At 36.3% G+C, this 20,178-nt stretch overlaps 1 protein-coding gene across 5 annotated transcripts in view; it reads left to right on the forward strand.

The window, feature by feature from the left end:
- Positions 1–20,178, forward strand: part of PARG (poly(ADP-ribose) glycohydrolase) — a 74,940-nt gene that overhangs the window by 3,531 nt on the left and 51,231 nt on the right. For 3 of the 5 annotated variants that reach the window (XR_012043939.1, XM_072871221.1, XM_072871219.1), the window contains exons 2-7: positions 247–313; positions 2,927–3,907; positions 6,416–6,602; positions 7,757–7,879; positions 9,204–9,287; positions 10,388–10,462. Coding sequence is in view for 4 of the 5 variants with exons in the window: in XM_072871219.1 (XP_072727320.1) it covers positions 247–313; positions 2,927–3,907; positions 6,416–6,602; positions 7,757–7,879; positions 9,204–9,287; positions 10,388–10,462 (1,517 nt within the window). In the remaining variant the exon portion in view is untranslated. The remainder of the gene's footprint in view (positions 1–246; positions 314–2,926; positions 3,908–6,415; positions 6,603–7,756; positions 7,880–9,203; positions 9,288–10,387; positions 10,463–20,178) is intronic. The other 2 variants (XM_072871220.1, XM_072871222.1) reach the window with 1 other exon arrangement.

Genomic DNA, 20,178 nt, shown 5'->3' on the forward strand with positions numbered 1-20,178 from the left:
CACCAAGCCTGGCATTTATAAATATTATTACAGAAGCTACAGCTGATGACTGATACAAATTAAATATTGCATCACATGTAGTTTTAATAGTGTTAGTGTCTGGATGCTCCCTATAGTAGAGATGGTAACGAGGACTTAATTGAGGTGTTTTTATCTTCATCCAGTACAAGTTATCTTATTCATATGCAATCATGTTGCAGTTTTATCATGTTTCATGTAATAATGTAGTGAACTGTGGTTTTTCAGTTTGTAAACAACGGACAATTACCACTTGGTTGGAGAATAAAGGACCCAAGACAACTGAGTCCAAAAGGTAAAATGTACAGCATACCTATTCCAAAGTTGTGTTCTTTGAGTGGGCCTGTGGGGAGCTCAAAGTGCAGGTTGCTAGTACAGCTAGCTACTGAAAAAAAGGCAGCCCCGTTTCTGCTGCTTTTCTTACCTTGGCACATCCTCTTGAGTATAACTAGCTGACAGACTTTCATTACAAAAAGCTAACTAGTCCCCCACCCCTCCCCTCTAACCCCCCAAAACCAAACTTTTTTGCTTACTTAGCTTCCTGAAGCACTTCACTGTTTAGGTGAATAAATATTGCTGCTCCTGCAAAGAAAAAGATGGGAACTTGCAGCAAGGGAAGGCAAAGTGGGACTGCTGCTTCCAGTGGCAGCCAACCACTAGGTCGAGTTAGCTGTAATATCAGACTATGTCCTTAGTCAACAGCTCTGCTTTTATTTTTGTTTAACATAGGGCAAAAACAATTACAGATTTTGGCTGATGGTCCTGCATTCAACTTGCAATTCTGTTGTTAATTTACAGACAAAAATCTGTTTTGGTTCATCTCATTGGACTGTGATTGTAGTATAAGCATGTGCAACTTGATTTAATTTGGACCAGAATTTACAGGTGCTCAAATGTGCATTCAGGTTATTTTGTGAAAGATGTTACAAAAGTTTTGCTGCTGAATGGCACCAGGTAAAGTTCGATATTTTCTGGTAATGTGGTCTGTCAGAAGCAATGTTTGCAAAGCAGTGTTAAAATTAAACTCCTAAGAGTTTAACTGTCTGGTGCAAAGGAATATCAGATACTATTTTTTCTATAATTGCAATTGTAAATGTGCTGGTTTATTTTGCATTGATGTTTGTTAATAAGTAGAACTTGAAATCCATAGCAGTGCTAAAATAGCTAGGAAAACTTGTGATAATGATTAATACAGAAGTAGACAGGGCTCAATTACAGGCTCATAGGTTGCAGTAAAGCAAAGATGTCAAGATGATGCTTAAGGAGGAAATGAATATGTTGTGGGTTTGTGTTTTTTAAGATTCCCTTTAGAGTATTGCTTTTATAATACTCTAAAGTATTGCTTTTATATGCTGACAGATTACAGCCTACTCAGTTTTAAGCAGCAGGTTAGTTGTGTAAACACTTCATGTGCCTTTCTATTGCAGTTAACATCACAATTTTAATTTATTTGAATTTGAACAGTCTTTGTGTTAGATTTGATTTCTCACCTTAAGTTGACAACAGATGTCAATACCTTTAAACAGTCATTTATTGAGATGACAGCAGGCAGTAACATAACTTTCATTTTTGTTCATCAAAATTTTCAGTGCAGGAACAAATGCATAGATTATCATGCATTATCTATGCTTATCATGCATATATAATCGTAATGCATAAATTATCATAATATAAAACCCTCTAAAATCCTTTTGTTTTCAAATAATCTTCCTATGGGTGAAGTTCCAAGCTATCATCTGTTGCTCCAAGCCCCTTCGGTTTTGTTGTTGTTGTTGTTGTTCTGTAGTGGTAAAGATGTGAATGCTATGTCTTTATCCAGAGTGCTCTTTTAGAAGAGGATCTGTTATCATTCATGGAGAGAATTAACGCCTTCAGGAATCTATTAAGGTGTTCAGTTGCTGAATTTAGGATTGTGTGATAATTGCGTGTTTTCCTATTTAGTGTAGATGGGAAACTGGGCAATGACCAGACATACAGTTTAGCGTGCTTAGTTTGCATTGGTTATATATGATGTTGTAACAATACATTCAGGAGAAGGTATTGTTCAGAGTGATATATTCACCAAGACTAGTCAGGTTTTTTAATATTCATATGGCGTCTAAGTATTTTTCTTTGTCAATACACTGACACAAAAATTAGTACATAAGCATGAAATGACTTCTAATGTCTTCTTGAAAAGTTTTGTCTGCTCATACAAAGCTCGCTTCATTTCCCTGTGTAACCATTAGGACACATTTCTTTCCATTCTTTGTATAAGACAGCGCAGGACAAATTAGATTATTTTTCTCTTCAAAAAGAATAATTGATTTAATGTGTCTTTTTAATTATCAGTTCTAAATATATTTTACTCATGCTTTTGTATTGTGATTTTTTTTTTTTGAAGCGTCATAGGCTGCTTGTAAAAGTAAGGAAGTAATAGGATGTTTTTGAGACTACTGTGTCCTGTTCTTTTAAAAGATGACTTTGTAGCTCTGAGAGAATGGCTACAAAACCACTGATTTCCTTGCTCACTGTATTTAACTGATTAAAGTGAGAGTTAAGGAGGACTTTTATCATGACTTCTGACTTTTTTTGATCTGGAGAAAATAACTAAGTGATAGCTTAATCCCGTTTAGATTTGAAAATAGGTTTAATGAATCACTGGAATAGATTTCTAAGGTAAGCAACAGATTCATCATGCTCTGGAGCCTTTAAATGGAAGTAGGTTGTTACTGAGCTACATTACCCAGTGCAGTAAAACTTGTTGATCCTGGTAGTGCTCACTTACAGAGTATAATGGGTAAAATTCTGTAGTTTCTATTGTATGTTAATAATAATTCCTTTAAAAAAAGAAAATAACCATATATATACACACACAGAAAGTTCATTTGGAGATAAGACATTAAATTCCCTTACTTCTCTTCCACAGCTTACACAGTAAAATTAATAACAATACTGAAGCAAATCCCAAGATGACTTCCATTAAAAAAGAGAACTTTTGTGAGCACGATGTGAAAAAGCTAGAGAATATTTGTCAGCAAAATTATTCAAAAATATCTGCGGAAGTTGGTGCAAAGCATGTAAATTTGCCTCAGACAGGCAGCATGTATAACTGGGAGGCTGAGGACAAAGATCCAGTCTTAGACACGGAGCCTGTGAAGGGGATGCAGTCTGGAGACCTCTTTAAAAATGCCAACATCGATCAGATGCACAAAACTGGCAAGCAGACTCAGAGAGGCTGTGAAGAAAGCAGTGACAATTGGACTCAGAGGAAATTATCATCAGGCCGGTCTTTGAAAATGGGAAATAAAAAACTTTATTCAAAAGACGCTGAAACAGATGGACAAATGGCTTCATGCAGTTCACAGAAGCTGAAGAGTTGCAATTCTGTCTGTTTAATGGGTGAACAAGAAGGAGATGTAGTTCCGGAAAGTCCACTTTCAGATGCTGGTTGTGATGCTTGTGTATCTGATCTTGGAGGTCCTGGGAAACTGAGCAAATGTCAGAGCAGTTCAGGAGATTCACCTGCTTTTGAGAAAGAAAGTGAACCAGAGTCACCAATGGATGTAGATAATTCTAAAAATAGCTGTCATGGGTCAGAGGCTGATGAAGAAACGAGCCCATTTCTTGATGAGCGAGAGGAGATTAATATGTCAAAATCCATAAACAAGTCTTTTAGAATTCAATATGGGGATGCTGAACTGGAGTCAAGAAAGTCACGTTTTTCTGCCAAGGGCTGTGAAAGCTTTGAGGAAGTAGATAATTCTGTTAAAGAGGGCGGTCTGCATACAAAGTCACCTGGGATCTCTCCTGCTCTGTCATCAGAATGCAAAGGTGCAAAACAAGGTGTGAAGAAAGACTCCAAAATCACCTCTCACTTCATGAGGATACCTAAGATTGAGGAGAAAAGGTAGTGTTCTGTCTGCCTCTTCATCTGTTTTTTCAGGCTCGAAAATTTCCTCTTTGGTGATAGCACTTTGGAGGCTGGATTGTATAGAATTTTGCAAAATGTATGTTAAAACACAAAGACCACTTTGATGTAGGCTTTAAGTAACTTATTTTTAATGGGACTACTTGTGTTTTTTTTAAAGGATATGTTTGTCCAGTGCAATTTTTTAAATAATTGGAAATCTGTTAAAATTGGGAATTAAAGACACTGTAGGAAGTTGGTTTTCTTTATCAAAGAGGTGATTTAAGACCATGGGATTTTTAATGCTTGAAAATGAATGGTGGTACAGGAGTGCTTTATGGAGTGTGGCTCTAGCATTCATTATTTCATTCAGAATGCTTGAGGAAACTGATGTTTTCTTGTTTTTTTAAGTTTAATCTGTCAAAAGTACTTAATGTATTTTGTTGAAGCATCAGTGCTACTGATGCTTTGATTGAAATAGACATGAAAAATTTAACTTTTGAAAGCAGTTATAGAGATGTCTGTGAGTGTTTTTCAGGTGTGGGTTTGGTTTTTTTTTTGCTTTATTCATAATTTGTGAGGGAGAAAGGCTGGTGATTACACACTACAGCAATGGAAATGGAAGCCCTGAGCATGACCCAGGACTCTGTATGCTAGATGTTGCATAAGGACAAAAGGATAACCTCTGCTCTGAAGAGCTTAGATTTCAGTGGGAGCTGAGAGAGTGAATAAACAGCAAAGGAGTAAGCAGAAACAAGAGGACAGTGTGTGTTGGTGTAATAAGCAATTATCTCAGTAGACTCAAGTCCTTAAAGCAGGGCAAGAAAGTAGTTTTGCACACCTTTACTGGCAGGTCGTTTCTGGATGTGAGGAACAGCACAAACCATACCTTTCAAGGAAATGAAGAAGAGGGTGACAGAGGGTGGCTAACTAGTGGTGGGAGCTTGCATTTGAGAAATCTTAAGAGATGGGTAGGCTGAGAGTGGATTTGGAAAACCAAAAAAGGTAGTTCTTAGGAAAGATGGATGAAGAATTTGCTAAAAGAAGAATGGAGAAGGGGGTTATGAAGTTTAAAATGATGGGTTTAGGGAGTACTCTTTTCACTCATTTAAATGAATTGCTGTTGTAGCAAAGCAGCAGAGGTTGAGGCTTGCGTTTGTCAGTGCTAGAGCATCGTGTGTTGCAATAAATCCGTGTTTGAGAGGGGAAACTCTTGCAAAAGTTTTGCTGTGTGAACAGATGAGAATCCTAGCAGTGCTTTGCAGAATAATTAGTAAGGTAGAGTATGAGGCTGTAGAGAGATTTTGTTTTGTTTTCTTTTTGGGGCCTAAACAAGATGATGTGAAGGTTATAAACCTCAGTGGCCAAAGTAGTGGTATTGTCTATAGTGCTTAAGAGCGTAATTAGAAAATCTTAAAAGCTTTCCTCCTGGTTTTCATTAGACCAGGTCTACAGCAGATAATAGAGTCTCTCAGATCTTAACTTGCAGAGAAAGAAGCAGTAGTGTATCAAACAGGTTTCAGTCATGAGTAATGCTATGCCAGAATTATCCTTTGGCTCTGAGATGAGCACAGGGGCCCTGTACCCAGTGTCATGCTGATGTGGGTACACCATGTGCATGTGATCAGCCAGGTTGAGGGCATTGTCTGCACCTGAAGATAGTGGCATATGCATAGACGCAGCGAACAGGTTGGACAACATCTTTTTTCAAGGGTGGAGTAAGTTCGCTAAGGGGAATTTAGAGGTCTAAACAGTACCTCAAAGTGTAGGCTTTTAACTTGTTTTGCATTTTACTCTGAGAACTTTTTCTTGCATGAGAAACATCTGGTATGTTACATCAAACATACAGCAGGTTCAGATTTTTCTTCCTCAAAATCTCAGATGCAGGCAAATGCCTTTGATCATTAAAGAGGATTAGTTCATCTGCTCTTCCATATATTTGAATTTTGCAAGTGTTTTTTGGATTACTTTTAGATTTCTACTTCCATTGCAAGTATTGTATGCCTGGCATGAAAAATACAACCCTAGTGAGAAAGGGTGATTAAAAAGTTTGGGTTTTTTTTTTTTTTAGCTTGAAGAAGGAATATGTGCCTCTGTGCATGCACATGTGTTTGTTTTCTAACAGTTGAGAAGGGGCTGTAGAGGGTATCATGACAGTTGCAGACAATGAGTCTGTCTCTTGTCCCTGGATAAACAGATCCTCTTGGGAAAGAGCATGACTCTGCAGAGGAGAACCCTGACTTGCAAACATATTGCAGTTCTGTGAAGGTGTTTGTAAGCCTGTAGAGAGGAGTGTTCTGGTAGACATCATGTACTTGTTGTTGTGTTGGGGAGGAGGAGGTTGTTGGTGGCGGGGTTTTTTCCATATAAAGCTTTGGCCTGGAGCCACAGCAAAGGCTAGCAAGTAAACTGACTGTTATAAACATAACCCTGGAGTGGAAGCTCGTGTATTTGCCTACCAGGTTTTTCTGTGGAAATAAAATGTTTCAACATATTTTATTTTAACAGCAGAAAAGAAAAGTGTGAATTCAAACCTCAGAGGCCAGGAAGGAAGATTCCTAAATATATGCCACCTCCTCTTCCAACTAATAAGAAATGGTTTGGCACACCAATTGAAGAGATGAGAAGAATGCCTATGTGTGGGGCCCGTCTTCCTCATCTGCGACCCTCAGCCAATCACACAGTAACCGTCAGAGTATGATCATTCAGTGTATTACCTGAAATCTTACTGAACCAATTCTTACTGAATTGTTCAATAATACAACATGCCAAATGTTAGTCTTATGGTATTAGCAGGTTGTGGAAATCTTTCTTTGCCGTTCCTTGCGAGCAGACTAGGGCAACTGATTTTCTTGAAAATTTACTTTTCTGATGCACATAATTAGGGTATTAACATCCAGAAGAAATGTAATTATGGTTTTACTGCCTCTGGCTTGTTGGGGACAAGTATTTTTCTTTTGCATTGGTGTGTGTTTACTGCCTTGTCTGAGTTGTAAACTGTGGGAATTTAAATACATCTGCAAGTCAAATTTGTACTTCAACATTTTCATGTTATATTTTCATTTTAATATGATTCTGGTTTGGGTTCAAGATACACAGAAGGCTCAAGATATTCAAGATATGAAAAAGAGTTTCTAGCAATTTTACCACTGCATTTTAGATCAAATCTGATATATTTGTCTTTAATCCTTTGGAGTAGTACGCAGTCAAATTATTGTTGAAATAAAACATGTGACCAGAAACCTGTAGCGTCATGGATAAATCGCAAACAAAAGCAAAGCACGTTAAGTTTAAATGCAAGTTCTGAGAGAATCGGTGCTGCCAGAAGGCTGTATAGAAGATTAAGTCTTTAAGAACATCGCATTATTTATTTTTACATTTCTTATATTCTGTGGAGTAAACTTTAAATATTGCTATATCTATAATGATTTCTTACCCTCTTCAGTGTCAGGTTAAAAACTTATTTCTGCACATGACTGGTTAGATTTGAAACTACATTTTGAAAATATTTGGATGAAACTATGTAGATACTTAAATTCATAAATGAGGAAGTATTTAACTGATAATTTGACATAAAATAATAGCATGTATTACCTTTATTTCAGTGTGTTTCAGGAGGTCAAATGGTAAGGTGGTGTTCTTTTCACCAGGTATAACCTAAGAGTAACAGATGGATTTTTTTTCTGACTGAATATCCATCATGTGGTCGGTTTGTAGCTTTCCCCTTTCCCAAAAGAGTGGCTGTAGATGAGAGCTTTGTTTAACTATGTTTTTGCTTACTTTTTATTTCTTCCATTTAAAAACTTGAAAGTAGAGTCTGAGCTTCCCCCCCGTCCTTCTGTGTTGCAGGTAGATCTTCTGAGGGAAGGAGAGGTGCCTAAACCTTTTCCAACTCACTACAAAGATTTGTGGGACAACAAACATGTTAAAATGCCCTGCTCAGAACAAAATTTATACCCTGTAGAGGATGAGGTAAGATAAAGTATTTACCATTGGGTAATCAAATAAGTTTGTTTACATCTATATGAGTTTTCAGTTTACTGCACTTGCTCAGTTAGCAAACTATGTGTATAGAATTGGAAAATCGAATAGATGAACATACATGCTCTGAAAAGCTGGATTTTGGGTCGTGATGCTTCAGGCAGAGCAGAACATTATTTTTTTCTAGTAATTATTTTACCTAGCCGTTGATTTGATGGTGTATATATTTCTGTACTTATATGAAGTATAAACTTATACTCTGTGTAAGTTATATATTTATATACTTACATATTTGTTACATATATTTTTTTTGTGAAGCAATTTGGGATGCTAACAGGTGTGAATGAATTTGTAACCACATTCTGATTATAATATTCTGTCAGGTATGCTGATAGGTTGAGGTGTATCTGTCTGCTCTTCCACTAAAACGATGGCAGAGAGATTAGAGTTGGCCCTGCATTGTTTGTTGATCCTGGTATTTCTTGTCACTGCTCAAGACTTACCTAAACATACCCATTGAAATACTTCAGACTGTGGTGAATAAAATGAGCAACTGTGTCCTGTAGTGAAAACTCTATAAAGATTATTGATGGCTGAATCTGGAACAGAGAATTTTTATGGCCTCTAGGAAATAGTCTCAGTCTTTTCATTTATCCATTTTACAGGTAAAGTATGAAATGAATTTAATTGATGTCTCAGAGAGAAAGCGTTGATAAGATCTTTGTTGCCAGTTGAGCAAGATGAGTTGTCTCCGCCCTTGTGGTAGTCTCATAAGAAATACCATAATTGCTTGCAATGGGCGATAAGACTTTCTGTTGAGGAAAAATATCACAGGATGTCTTAAATTTGCGTTGGCGCAAGAGTCAGCCACAGCAATATGCTTTTATAATCTGTGCCCTTATTGTTCTTAATACTACATTTTTATAAAGTTGGTTCACTTTGTATTTTTGAGTTGTGGATTTTATAAACTGTGGTCATGTTTTATCTGCAAAATCCACTTTCTTCACAAGGAATGTACTGAACATTACTTGTGCTTCTTGAGATGGCATGAGGAAGAGTGCTGCATATGTGAAAGAGCTCTATGAATTTTGTGAATGCTTCAATTAAAAAGGAACTCTTAAGGAAGTAAAATGCAGTGGACTAGAAGTTGCAGAAGTACTTTACAGTTACTGAAAATATGTGGTTTATTTTTAAAGACCTTCACAAATAAAGCAAACATTTATTTAAAAAAAATGTGGCAAGGAAGACAATTATTAGTAAATATGTCTTTCTGTTTTGAATAACTTTTACTTTGTTTTGGGCTTTTGTTTTAAAGAATGGAGATAGAACTGCTGGAAGTCGATGGGAACTAATCCAAACTGCCTTACTTAACAAATTTACTTGCTCGCGTGATTTGAAGGTAAGCTTGTCAATTTGAAATCAAGTCTATATACATATAAGTACATTCAGGCTCTCCATGTACTGTTAGTGATTCTGTCTCAGTCCTTTCTGTTTAATCACTTATAAAAATAAATGTAAAAAAATCTTATGCTGTTCAAGGGATTCCCTAGTGAAGTAAGGGTCTTAATTAAAGAGTCTTAAGTGTTACCACTGAATTTATTAGGTATTATTAAAAGAATTGTCTTTTATAAGTCTACACAAAACTGTATTTGTCCAGTGGTATCTACTGGTTTGTGGTGAATGTAGCATGCAGGCTTTTTGTATAACCAGATGGTAGGGTGATGCACAGGTGAGAGAGTTTGAAACAGTAGCTGTTCACACCAGTATACTCCACTAAAATTGCAACAATTCAAGCTGCTGACAAAAGTCTCTAAATTTTGGAGACTAATGCTGTGTTGATAACTCTTATAGTTCTCATTGGCTTTTAATGAATTGTGATTTAGAGCAGCTTAGAATTGCTATTATGTTTTTTGTGGAGAATAATGTAATTTAGATTATACCTGAAAGATAGGGGAGGAGGAGGATGCAAAAGCTACAGATAAACTTTAAATGAATAAATAGTACTCCCCCAGCAACTAACAAAACTTTCCTTGATAATACTATTTTATTTGGTATTTTTTCTTGAGAATTTTTTAAAGGTGGTGGCTGTTCTAAAGGGCGTATTTAATTTTCTTGTGGTTCTGATTCTTTAAGTTTGTAAACTGGTAAAACTTCTGCTATATTTCTGAGGGACAATTTTTTTGGTGTTTTTAAAGAGAGCAAGCATGGGGTGGGGAATGTTTATGTTGTGTGTTGTAGGCAGATCCAAGCATGCCTTATCTTGTTTTGTGCTAGGAGGAAAAACCTGTAAACTAAAGCGTATTCAATGCTAAACCTAAAATACAGGATTCAATATCATGGAGTCGCACCGTATTAATACAGTTTTATGAATTTTGGTATGCTCTGTGACAGGTTTTAGCCGCTAGATGGTACTGTTCCTTCAAAAAGGAAATGTCATAAAATCGTTTTCTTCTGTTAGTAAGTATCTCTAAGCTTTATTTCCTTGTGCTCTTTCCCTAGGAAGCTATACTGAGATACAATATAGCTTATTCGAAGAAATGGGACTTCACTGCTCTTACTGACTTCTGTGAGAAGGTAAACCGAGTTGATTTAAAATAGGAAGAAATGTAAAATATAAGTGACTACTTTGTCTGTATGTCTCAGTGCTTTTAGTTTTATTTCACTTTTTCAAGAGTAAAGGTTTTGCACTCATCATCTATGTGGACAGTTATTTGGCTGGTAACTTCAGTTGAAAAGATAATTATACTTTATAAACTGGATTAATTTTAAATCATAAGCAGGTAATTTGGGTGCTTCAGTAACAACTAAGGTTACTGAAGGTAAGGGGAGAAATGCCTTTTCTCTGTTTTATGATAACCAGATTTAGTAATAAATTGTATTAATATTTCCAGTGTAATGGTTTCTTGTTTTAAAAAGTGTTGCTCTTTTTTTCCTTTTTTTTTAAACAACTCTAATGTTATATTACAGTGGTGTTTGTATAGGCTGTGCTTTGCTGGTTTAGCAGTAAAATTTTGCTATATGCTGAGGTGATGAATTTGAACTGTAGAGCCTTTGAAAGATTGAGGTGGTTTTTATGACTTCATGTTACCTTCCTGGAAGAGGATGGAAAAGAAAAATGACTAGTAGGTGGCAAATGCAAGTTGGACTATTATTAATGTACATCCTTACTGATTTCAGAAACTATGCTAATTAAAGCAGTATGGGAGATTAAATGAGATGCAATAGAGATTGTTGTATTTTTCTTCCACCAACTCAGAAGTTGAAAACACGTGTGCTTGTTTTCTTGGGAGGGGCTTGCTAAGCTGTATTTAAGGTTCAGTGGAAATTAAATTTGATTTGAAGTTAATTTTTTTAGTTGTGTTTAAAATAGATGTCCGCTTAATTGATGGGATTAGAGGAACTGTTCTTTCTATTGCCTATTACCATTGCATATAGCGTCTACTATTTTACAGAATTAGTTTTGTTTTGCATGCAACACAGTATTGTTATTACTGGCAGAGGGTACCTGTAAAAATACCAGTGCTATCATGTTTGCTAGCCATGAGAGCTACTGTGTTCACCCATCCAGCCAGTTTAGTGCTCCCTCCTCTCATCTGTGGGGTCTCTCTGTTTTTCAGACTGTCATGGCTGGATAGTAGAGGCTGTGGACATTTGTCGTCTTTGCTCCTGTTGACTCTTGTACTAACCAAAATTAACTTGGCCTGTTCAACTGTTCAATCTTGTGTTATTAAAGAATACATATTTAAATTATTAGAATGTTTTAAAGTACAAGCAAACTATTTATTTAAAAATCTGACTCGAGAATGTACCAGATTTTTATTGTATTGCTACAAATGCAACTGAGCTTGTCCTGATGCGTTCATATCATGCATCTGGGAGTTTGGAAACTATGGCTGATTAGATTCAGAGATCATCAGCCAGGGAGAGTAAGTAATATCAGCTGTCTCCAGAGAAGAGAGGAACAATAGGGAAATAAACTATGTATCGGACACACCGAGGGTGAAAAGGCAATTTCTGTCACCTGGGAATGATGATTTATTTGTGAGGTTCCCAGATGAAGAGAGGAGAGCTGTTTCAAAACATGGATTTTTAGACCAAGGTGAAGAGTGTGCAGCAGTATATTAAATGAGGAACAGTGAAGCACTAAGACAGTGGGTCCTTGTAGACCACAGGAGCAAAATCTTACCCTAGCTTTGCTTATTGAATTTAGTGAACAGAACATGTGGAGGGGATACATCTTCTAGAGAGATGTTTAAATACTTTCTATTATTAAAGGATGTGTGAACTCTTCGAGTTCTGTAAATTAACAAGGCATCTGCTTTCAAAGACTGTTTGCAGTCTGCTTAAGTGAGCAGCTATTGAATGAAAAGTTGAGATCCTCTGTGGAAATTACCTAAATATATGAGCTGTAGTGAAGTGTGGCTTTTGAAGGTACTGTATTTGGGAGTTAATGATTAAGGGCTTACCATTGGCTTGTGTATTTTCTTGTTTATCTTATGGTTTTGAGGGAACAGGGAAACTGTTTCAGGTGATGTTTGCTCAGCGGAAGTTGAGAGGGTTGGTTGGAAGGAAAGCTAGCTTGAATAATCAGCCCAAAGTGAGGGGCAGCAGCTCAACAGAGAGAGAAATAGTCACAAATATATATTAAAAGAAAAATATTAAAACAGAGTCTGTGATCCTCAAATATCTAATTATAGTCTTGAGCAGTATTGACTTCCAATACATTCTTAACCAAGAATTCTGTGGTCTGATTTAGAAGGGAGTTGGGTCCACAAATCTAATGGTGTCTGTTTTAGTGATTCATTTAAGGCCACTGTATTCAGATATTACTTCAATAGGTCTGTGCTTGGTAAATTATAAAGTGCCATTTGTTATTTTATCTTCTGATTCTGGACACAGATCACCTTATCTATTAATCTGTTAAATGCTTTCATATCAGTCTTACATTGTGTTTCCTATTTTAGGTAGTTTCCTTCTAAGTTACACAGTCAAAATATGCACTGTTTTAGAATCCTATTTGTAAGATTCAAATCAGTTTCCTTGTAATAACAATAATTACCAGTTTCTTGGACTTAAATTTATTTTCCTTTAAGACTAAAACACTTTCAGCTTTCTTAACTAATAGGAAATAAATATCATGTATGTGAGCCAGGATTTTTTTTCCAAAACAACATACCCTGACATGTACAGGCTGACCAGTTTTACAGTTTGTCCAAAGCGTTGTCAGAAGAGGGAGCCCTCACACTATTTTCAAAAGATTCTTTTGGATGCCAGTTAATGTGTGGAAGTAAAATTCCTGTTTGTACAGTGAAGTAAATTTGGTGGCTTGGGGGTTTTTTTGTTTCTTTTAAAACATTCATAGCACCCATCAGTAATGTACGTAAAGCTCTCAGTAGCTTATTTGCTTCAGACATCCGACAGTTTTGTTGTTCTCTATGGAATTTCCACACTGTTGTATTGATTTGTTTTGCCATCTGTTTGTTAATATTGGCAAACAGGCTTAGGATTTATTCAAGTTATTACTTAGTGGATGAAAATTATTAGCGCTAACATTTTTCTTCTTACTTGCAAAATTGTCATCACTTGGAAGTTATCCTTGGATCTGTTTTCCCAGAACTTACCTAGAAGCCAGACAGGAAAGAATAAACAACAAGCAGAAAAGGAAATGTGAGGAAATCGCTGCGGGTGAAACTGTCTTGGGACCCACAGTGTGTTGTAGATGAGCTTTATTTATGTGAATGATGATAGGTTGGGAAATTATTACATGCTTTTTATCAAAAGTGCTACGGACTGTAGTAGTTTTTATTTTTCTTTCTTGTAGTTTTGCCCTTCCACTTCCAGGCAAGACCAAATTCTTTTGCTGCTTCCCAAGTCCATGAAATAAAAAGTCTAGTGGCATCATTCAAGGCTTATGTCTTAGACTAATCTCCAACAACAGCAACTTTATTTAAAGGGAAGAGTAGGGCTTTACCACTTAAGAGAGTCACATGGTCTGCTGCTTTAGATTGGGCCTGCTTGTTCTGGACATGCTTTGTTTTTATTGTATTGCTTTAAAGTCTCTTAGAGCTTAAGCATAATTCTTGTTAATGTTGTTTCATGAACTCTTCCTCTTACTGCTTGCATCTGTCCTGCTCTTTCAGGAACAGAGGAGTGTTTAAATCTGAAAATGACATAACATTGTATAAGCAGTGCATAACTTTCTTTAAAGGTGATCCTTCTTTTAAATTCAGTTTTAGTTGCATAGTGTACAAGAACTTAAGTTGGCAGAATTTATGTTGTGAAGCTTCAGGAACTGTGATGATACAGAACCTCTAACGTCATTAAAATCTGAGCTCTTTCAGGTGAACCAGTTGGTGAGCAGCCTCACTAACTGGTTTTGTCCTTTACAGTAGAGCTGTATCAAACTGAGTTATTTGGTCCTATCTAAAACTTGTGATATTTAGCAGCAATACTTAATAACAAATCTACTGGAAAAATATGTAAGATACTTAAAGTGACAAAAAGGAACTCTGCAGGCAATGAAACAATGATGGGTGCTTTTATTGCTCATGTGGTTTAATTTCAGTCGCCTTCTAAACTCTTTTGAAACCTAGTGAAGAACTGTAACATTGACATCATTTTAGTGTCAGAAAACAAAGGAATAAAGCTTATATGCTTTTTGATTCTTACTTGCAAGTTATCTAAGTTATAGGCTTTCCTGATACGTTTCAGTGAAAGGAAGGAATCGGATCTAGTCATCTGATTTTTAGCTACTCTTGCTGCTTTTTTGTATATGCAAAGCAGAAAGAGAGGGACTTATCTATGCAGGACTGTTAGCATTTAGGTTTCCCCAAATATTTGTATTTAAAAAGTTACTTTGTGAAATAATGTCTGTATGCTATTTGGTGCTGAAAAGGATTAAATCCAGTACTTAGGCATGTCATTAAAAGACAAACTGTAATCTCTGGTGATTACTTATGTATTGGAAATTGCAAATAGTTTAGAGATAACTTTGATCTCTTAAGAAGCATAGACTGAAGATTGGAGTTTAGGTAAATTTGTGTGGCATAGACAGTGATTGTCTCTGAGCTTCTGTGAGTCATCTGAAAAATAGATCACAATACATCTTGCAGATGTTCGCATTGTATCCATAACTATTTTTATGTTTGTCTGGACTCTGAGCTTCGTCATCTTGGTGGAAAGTTTGTGTCTGTGAAATGGAGAAGATACAATAACAGGAGTCAGGAATGGTGTAAAGGTATGTGATAGTTTCCGTAAGAAGAACGTCTAAATAAGCTAGGACTGTTTCATCTTTTCATCTTAGTTAAGAGGGAAGCGAGGAATGGGTATAACGGTGGTGTCCAAAATGAATGTAGGAAAGTGCGAAGAGGAAATGACTGTTCATTCTTGTAGTACAACAGTTAAGGGACGCTAGATGAGTGTTCCTAGCAGGTAAGGGTTTCAAAACCAGGCAAAAGTAATTACTTATTTAGATACTGAATAAAAGGCTGTGGAACTCCTTGTCAGGGGATGTAGAGGATGCTATGGCTTTACATCAGGTTTTGAAGGGATTTGGAGAAATTGCTGGAGAAAAGATCCCATTGACATCTACACAGATACTGTGATGGACTTTGGAAATTTCTGAAATTGCAAGTAAAGAGTGTTGTGAGGAAGTGCTGCTGACTACTTGCTTTTCTTGCTGTTAGACTTTTCTAGGTATCTCTTTTTGATGGGTTTTCATGAACTTTTGTCTATTTTTACATTTTTATAACTTTGCTGGGTTGAAGTTGAGAGGCAGAAGTGGCCTTGTCATGCAGGCCCCGTTGTGGTGTAGTACCAATATGAGACGTTGCTGACAGAAAGGCATGGGGATCTATACATTAGCCTCTTTTAGGAGGACAAAATAATAAAGGTAATTGACATTTTAAATGAACCTCACTTGAAGGCACTTATGCCTTTTAAAATTCGTTTTTGCAGGCTCTCTGTGGAACTTGAAACCCTTGGTGCTTACTTGATGCAAATAGGAAGACTTAAAGGGGATATGCTATTGGTATCTTTACAAAGACAGTATCTCCTTTTCCGCTGTATAATACTCAGTTTCCAACTGTTAGATTTGGCTTTTAGTGTAGGAAGAAAGCGTGTGTGTTTGTCTGCGGTGCCTGTTTATGGATGTCTTGTGGTCTTTTTGTCTTTATGGAAAACTGTTTGAAGCCAATCAATCTATTTAATGACCAGGATCTGCATATTTGCTGTTGATTCCCATACAAATTCAGCATTCAGGAAATCCCTTTCTACTATGAAGGAAGCTGTATAACTTCTACATTTGGATTTTTCCATGAGGTTGAAAGAAACATGATCATGCTTTTTAAAAAGACCAGTCTCTTCTCCTGTCTATACTTAATTGCAGAGAAGAATCTTCAGCATGAAGGAAAAGGAAGAATGTAGCAGACCACTTTTATCTGTGTTCTTTTTTCTCCTTTTCCAGTCAAGCATGAGTTCACTGGTTTTAGCCTCAAAACTGGCTGTTAGCAGGTATTTTTTAATGACACAAATCTCAGTTTATCCTAAAACCTGATAAAAATCTGAAGGAATGTATTGCTATTTTTCTTCACCCTTTAGTTATGCTTTTACATGATACAGAATATGGGCTATTAAAAATGTTTGTCTTACAATTACAGCTGTAATTAGTTTTGAAACAGGATTAGAAAAGGAGTCCCATTCCTCCCTGCTTCCTTCCATTAAAACTTGCATGATGATCATACTTCTGGATGCTAGATCCTTTTAGAAGTCCGGAACAGTCAGGATGCGAGGCTTTGTTACTGTCTGCTTTTACATGCAAGTGTCTACCTGTAAATTTCTAGAACCTCACTTAATACCTTTCAAATCTTCTATAAATGTCATTTACAAATACATAAACTTGTTAGTATATAATATGCAAGAAATATGTGAATAAATTCATTTATAAATATAACTTTCTATTTTCCATAAATATCACACATCCATATTACAGATGTTTTGCTCTTCCGAAAGTCTGGTTTCCTTTTCTTGAAAAATTGAAGTTAATTATTGTACTATAAATTATTTTTAATTTGCACAAATCCTTACTATTTAAATTTTGGCCTAGCAATATTCACATGGATATGTGCATACACTTTTTCTAAGATATCACTTTTTTTTCTACTGCAAGTGTTCTGCACAGATTCCAGAATATAGGAGAATATTCTTAAAGTGAGGAGTGGTGGAGCATATTACAATGATTCTTGTTTCTGTTAGTCAATGCTTTGCATTTAGGAATAATTAAAATAAATAGAAGAAAACTCTTATATTTCACTGAAAAACCTACAAATATGTGTTGTTGAATTGCTGACTTATGGCATAAACCTAGTAAAACCTGGGATGATATCTACAGAATCTGCTTAGTGCTTTTTTTTTTGCCAAACTATAGTTTCTCATTTGAATGTATGTTGCTACGTAGTATACTAGTACATTTGGCCTGAACTTACTTTCAGAAAATGTCAGATGCAAGTAATTGAGTTAAGACAGAGCATATTAAATGTCTGAGAACTGAGCAGAAAAATCAGATGTGCAAATATTGGCAGTATGTTTGCTTCCTCTCTAAGAAGAATTGGTTGTGTTTTGAGATCACGGAGCTGATTTGAATGAAATTAAGAACTGTCTTGTGAATGAAATACTCTACTTCAATTGCAAAATTTCAAACAGCCACAGAACCACACAGCCTTTAAGTGTCTGTGGTCTTAATCTTAATAATCTTAATTTAATAACCTTAAACTTAATAACTTTAAGAAATTTTGGAAATTATACTTATATTTTTAACCATTATTTCCATTTTTCATCTAAAAAAAGACTATGAATGCAACATCTGAAGATGATGCAACTGTAGTATAGTCTAGTTGGATTATGGTTGAGCTCTGGATTTTCACTCATTTGAAAAAGAGCAAACTGTTTAAGAACACCCACTACTGTTAACTACGTGCATATCTTGGGAGATTTTAATGTTCTAATAAGGCTTTACACCCCTCTCTTGTCTCCTAGCAGGTCTTATGAACTATGTCAGTCTTTCCTGTATGTTTTGTGGTTTGAATGACCTGCTTGAAAAAATGATTGCTGTAATCCGTGATACTGGAATAGAAGGAATTTTAAAGTACCAAATTGTTCCGGTGACTGAGTTTTTGAAAAATCATTTTTATAATTGTCTGGACAGTACTAACATAAGTGAGCATTGTACAGAGATGTCAGCACTACAAATGTAGGCTTTTAAGCAAGAAACAAAATGTCCTAAGGCTGAAAATAGCCTATCCATTGCTCCTTGCTGGATTTCCTTTTAGTCCAGATGTTTTCAAACAATTTACATTACATCAGATTACCTTTTTAAAATCTAAACTGAAAAGGTCTTTTCAGTGTGCTGTGAAAGGTTTTCTTTTCACAGGAGCGGAAAGGAATTTGTCCCCATATTGAACAAAATGTGAGCTTTTCTGGCATGGGGGGAATATGCATCTTGTACACATTCAAAACATTAGAAGCTAAGCATTGTGAGGAGAAATAGTAGAGGAGAAATAGCATTGAGTACTGAATTACAGGCTTATTCTCAGCCAAACAGTTGAGTATCTTTTAAGTGGTGTTTTGTAAGCACCATTGTAATGACTATTGCATCAGACTATTGACTCAGAATTACCAGGGAAGGGATATCTATGCATACCAGGTGTAGAGTTTTAATTATATTGTGTCTTAAGTGTTTGTGGATACTTATGTCTTTACATTGTCTCAAAGCATTATCCTGAGGATCTCTGCCATAGTTTTTCACTGTATTGAGAACATTCCTGTTTAAAAAAGAAAAGAAAAAAATCTAATAAATATGAATGTTCTGGTTTTAAAAGCTATCTTCTGATAGTTGCTTTTTTTGTTTTGGGAGTAGGGGGCTGATGAACATATTTCTTTGATTCCATTGGATTATGTCTAAATCGTCTTGTATCTGTGCTCACCTATCTATCCCAAATGACTAAGAGAAGCTCCTTTTGGTTGTGGTGGCTTTCCTTAGCTGCTTTGTGCCTTTAGTTTTGGGGTTTTTTTTAATGTCTGGAGCAGTTAGAATTAAAAAAAACCTGATGATGGTCAAAGCTTTCAGAGAAACACTCTCTGAAAAAGCATACACAGAAGTAGGGAAATGATAGAGGCGTTGCCATTGTTAGGATGACTATGAAGGCATAAATGAAGTGTATTGTAACTATATTCCCAGTTCTTCTCATGCTTTTTCATCTGAAAAACTGAATTTGTTTATATTGCTTCCTTGCAGAGTTTGTTATTAGTTGCCATGCATTCTTTAAAGAGCAGGTTTGCAAAGGTGGCAGAGTGTATACCCTGGAGATGGTCTGAGGGTCTTATTTGGCCAATATAATCTTAATTACTGGATATTTTTCTCAAGCTACCGGTTATTTTGAGTCTAGTTCTGACAACCAAGCAAAAAATAGTCTATAGATTTGATTAAATCTACAATGCTATTGTGTTGTCTTTAGTTGATCCTTCTTTTTTTGCCTTCTGTCTGTGCTTGACTTTTTTTTGTACTGTTAAGGAAAATACAGCTTTTATAAGGGCAATAACTATGTTGTCTCATGAAGTTTTTAGTGCCAAAGTTATTGGTTTCAAAAGTGGTGGAAAAAAGTTGTAGTAAAGTATTTGACGGCTTTTGAATGCTTCCACACTATGGTTCCTAGCTGATGTTTTTAAAATCATAGAATTATTAAACACTCACCTCTGTGCCTGGGAAGATCATGGAACAGATCATCCTAGAAGCTATGCTAAGGCACATGGAGGACAGGGAGGTGATGCGAGACAGCCAGCATGGCTTCACCAAGGGCAAGTCCTGCCTGACCAACCTAATGGCCTTCTATGGTGGAGTGACTACATCAGTGGATAAAGGACGAGCTACAGATGTCTTCTATCTGGACTTCTGTAAGGCCTGTGACACGGTTCCCCGCAACATCCTTCTCTCTAAATTGGAGAGATATGGATTTGATAGGTGGACTGTTTGGTGGATGAGGAATTGGTTGGATGGTCACATCCAGAGGGTAGTGGTCAATGGCTTGATGTCCAGATGGAGATCGGTGACAAATGATGTCCCTCAGGGATCCGTATTGGGACCAGTAATGTTGAATATCTTCATCAATGACATAGACAGTGGGGTTGAGTGCACCCTCAGCAAGTTTGCAGATGACACCAAGCTGAGTGGTGTGGTTGACACACCTGAGGGACAGGATGCCATCCAGAGGGACCTGGACAAGCTGGAGAAGTGGGCC

The sequence above is a fragment of the Ciconia boyciana genome, chromosome 8, assembly GCF_034638445.1.
Source record: "Ciconia boyciana chromosome 8, ASM3463844v1, whole genome shotgun sequence".
Classification (NCBI taxonomy): domain Eukaryota; kingdom Metazoa; phylum Chordata; class Aves; order Ciconiiformes; family Ciconiidae; genus Ciconia; species Ciconia boyciana.